Source organism: Diaphorina citri, unplaced genomic scaffold, assembly GCF_000475195.1.
Source record: "Diaphorina citri unplaced genomic scaffold, Diaci psyllid genome assembly version 1.1 scaffold1967, whole genome shotgun sequence".
Classification (NCBI taxonomy): Eukaryota; Metazoa; Arthropoda; class Insecta; order Hemiptera; family Psyllidae; genus Diaphorina; species Diaphorina citri.
The window spans coordinates 7,372-11,232 of NW_007379393.1; the positions used below are offsets into that span (position 1 = coordinate 7,372).

General features: G+C 34.1%; 1 protein-coding gene across 1 annotated transcript; it reads left to right on the forward strand.

Annotated features, from left to right (window-relative positions):
* Positions 1-1,524: 1,524 nt before the first annotated feature.
* On the forward strand, positions 1,525-2,049 carry LOC113470966 (neuroligin 4-like; the record flags this gene model as incomplete). The annotated part of the gene is made up of 1 exon (XM_026829779.1): positions 1,525-2,049. A coding segment is annotated over exon 1 (474 nt), but the record flags the coding sequence as incomplete, so codon positions are not given.
* Positions 2,050-3,861: the final 1,812 nt, after the last annotated feature.

Below are 3,861 nucleotides of genomic sequence, written 5' to 3' on the forward strand. Positions count from 1 at the left end.
GGGAGGGGCGCCGAATACCGTACCCTCGTTTTTTCGAGTGCTCCTTTATTGAGGAAAATAGAATTGAATATAATGAGCGAATAATGCAACAGAATAATGCAATCTAATTGGATAAATTCGAGCAGCACAATATTATTGTTTTACAATAGGTTTTAAATTTTGAATAATATTTTTTTTTTTTAATACAATTTTACATATATTTGGGGTAGCTCAAGTGTATCCGCATGAACCTAACTCTAACTGTTTTATTTTAATTGGATTTATTTTTATTTCCTTTTATTTTTTTTTTTTTTATATATATATATTTTACCTATATCATTTTTTAATCGGTTTATTCAATTGCGAATAAATAAAGAACAGGTGTGATTTTTTTTTTTTTTTTTTTTTTTTTTTTTTTTTTTTTTTTCTTATTTATTTTTTATATATATATTTTACCTATATCATTTTTTAATCGGTTTATTCAATTGCGAATAAATAAAGAACAGGTGTGATTTTTTTTTTTGTCAGTCTATTCACTCGCGAAAAAATAAATAAAACAGATGCACTGGATTAGAGTCGACAAATTGCACCGTGTGTGTGCAAGGTGCATTTTGTGCAATGAAATGCATTTGAATTCATTAATCATATTGAATAATTAATTTTATAAATTTGTAAAATATATACTTACCAACGACCAGACCAATCACAATAAATGAGTCTTCGGTTTCGGTCCGTATAGACAAAATAAATCCTTAATCTAATTAGGGGGAAAAAATAAAGAATTTTTTTTTCACTCAATTAATTTTCTATGCTTTATTAGTGTCTATAGAAAATTTAGAGATTATTGTCTCTATCAAATAAACAAATACAAAAATTTCCTCAGAAAATAACAAAAATTGACTAAAAATGAACTTGAATCAATATCTTCATCAAGTTTCTTTATTAATTAAAATAAACAAATAGAAAAGACAAAATAAATCCTTAATCTAATTAGGGGGAAAATAATTCGAAATTAGATTATAGGTTCGAACTTAATATTAGATTATACCTACTTTAGATTTTTTTTTATTCACTCAATTAATTTTCTTTGCTTTATTAGTGTCTATAGAAAATTTAGAGATTATTGTCTCTATCAAATAAACAAATACTTTTTTGTCAGAAAATAACAAAAATTGACTAAAAATGAACTTGAATCAATATCTTCATCAAGTTTCTTTATTAATTAAAATAAACAAATAGAAAATTTTATTAAAAGTTCCTCAGAAAATAACAAAAAATCGACCAACCGAAAATGAAATACATAAATGTACTCGTACAACATCATAGAGATCATAATCAAATATTTATAATTTGAAGAAATAAATAGAAAATTTCAGTAGGTAATTTCCTTAAAAATTAACACAAAATGAACTACATCAACATCATCATCAAGCACATCTTCCTCCTGGTGATCATTTTCAACGCCAACGACCAACCGAAATGAACTACATAAATGTACTCGTACAACATCATAAAGATCATAATCAAATAACAAATATTTATAATTTGAAGAAATAAATAGAAAATTTCAGTAATTTCCTTAAAAATTAACACAAAATGAACTACATCAACATCATCATCAAGCACATCTTCCTCCTGGTGATCATTTTCAACGCCAAATCCTCCCTGGTGTTCGCGAGCCTCACATCTTCCCGCATCGTGCGCACCAAATATGGCGAGCTCTCCGGTCTCGTATCGACGCCGTCCGACCGCCTCGACGCGGTGGAAATCTTTCGCGGCGTCCCCTACGCTTTGCCGCCGGTCGGCCATCTGCGTTTCATGCCGCCCGTGAGCGGCGCGCTCTGGTCCGGCGTCAAAGTGGCGGACCGCTTCTCGCCCGTGTGTCCGCAGAACTTGCCGAGTCCGGTGCGCATGCGTGCGAACAATACGAACGCGCACCCTCGTGGCCGTCTGGAGTACTTGCATCGGCTCATCCCGTACCTGACCAACCAGAGCGAGGATTGTCTCTACCTCAACATCTATGCGCCCGCTCAAGGTAAGACTTTGGAAGATTTTATTATTATTATCATTATTTGTAAATTGTATATAATGTGTATTAACAATACAATAAAAATTGAATTGAATTGAATCATGGCCGTTTTTGTGAGGATTTTGTCATTTATTGTCTCTACCTCAACGCAAGGTAAGACTTTAGAAGATAGAATAGACTAATATCTTGTTCATCCTGCCAGAATGAGACTGAAAAGTCCCTTTACTCCCGGTCTCCCGCAGTCTAAATTATCAGCAGGGCTATATCCAGGATTTGGTTATTTTGTCGAGGGGAGGGGCGTCCAAAAGTGATGTACCGAGGGGTGGATGCTCCAAATAATTTTCAGAGTCTGACCTACAGTAAGGGAGAATAATGAACCTCGAGGGGAGAGGCGCCCCCTCGCACCCGCCAAAATACGGCCCTGGTTATTATTATTATTACCTACAGACTTATTATTATGTAGGTAAGTAAAGACTTACGAGTATTAAATAAACAAGTGATCACATTCAAGTTTATTTCTACTGAAATACATACCTATGTATACACTGTATTAATTGAGAGAGAATAGAAGGATAAAATGTTATGTGATGTGCATTTCAAAGCTGAATGAAGAAAGAGGAGAGAGGGAAGAAAAAAGCTGGAATGGAATTCCAGGAAAATCGTCTGGGTTTCTGGAAATTTGATGCAAAGGGCAGCAGAAACAGAAAGACAAGAATACCCGGATGGAATAATTTTATTCATCAGGGACATCGCTTTGGTTCTGAAGATAAAAAGGAAAGAGCTAGGGACTATGTGATGCAATTCTCAGCTCACCCACGCTAGTGGATATATCTACCTAACGAATAGAATAAAATAGAATTCGATTAGAATGAGTAGAATAGGATACTGAAAAATAATAATAATAATAATAATAATAATAATAACGACAGACAGACAGACAGACAAACTGACAGACAGACGACACCGAAGCGAATACAATAGTCCGTCCACTATACCTTTTATTATTACTATTGTAATTTAATAAAGGAAGGACGGACTAAAAAGTAGATTTTTTTTTTCTCGTATAGCCAAAACTAAACCTAAGTATATTAAATTCTGTTCTATTTTGGAGTTCTTCGTCCTAATTCAGAAAGATATGAGGACAAAATACACACAAAAAGAAAGATAACGAGAGGGAGGGAGAGAGAGAGAGGAGGAGGAGGAGGAGGAGGAGGAGGAGGAGTGTATTTTCAAGTGTATCGATTCTGAGGAGGAAGTTTTTTATGGATAACTGCACGTCAACTTGATGGTTGTATGGTTTTAAAGTTTCAAGTTTAAACTTGGAAGTTTTAACTAGATATCTCTGCCCGGGCTTGAAGTTATGCATCTAGGATCAGGGCTTTTTTGTGGATATTTTTTTCTATTACCTATCTATTTATTCAATAGAAAAAATCTGGTGTGAACATCACACGACTTTCCTTATCCTATTGAATGATGCTTATTTGAGTGTTCTTTTACCCTAACTTTTACAAGTGGATAAATGGAAAGAATTGATAAGATATCTACTCCTCTTCTTTCTCTTCCTCCTTCTCCTCTTCCTCTTCCCCTCCTCCTTCTTCTCTCTCCTATTCTCCCCTTCCTCTGCCCTCTCCTCCTTTTTCTCTTCTTTCTCCTCCCCTTCTGTTTCCCATTTGGTTTTAATATTGAGGTTATCAGTATTGTTGAGAGATATCTCAGAGAGCATCTAATGATACCGAACAAAAAGACAAGAATAAAAATGAAAGAAATGCACATAAAAAACTCTGCTCTATTTTATATTTTCTACCCAGAAAAGTTTATATTTTCAAGTGTATCGATTCTGAGGAGGAAGTTTT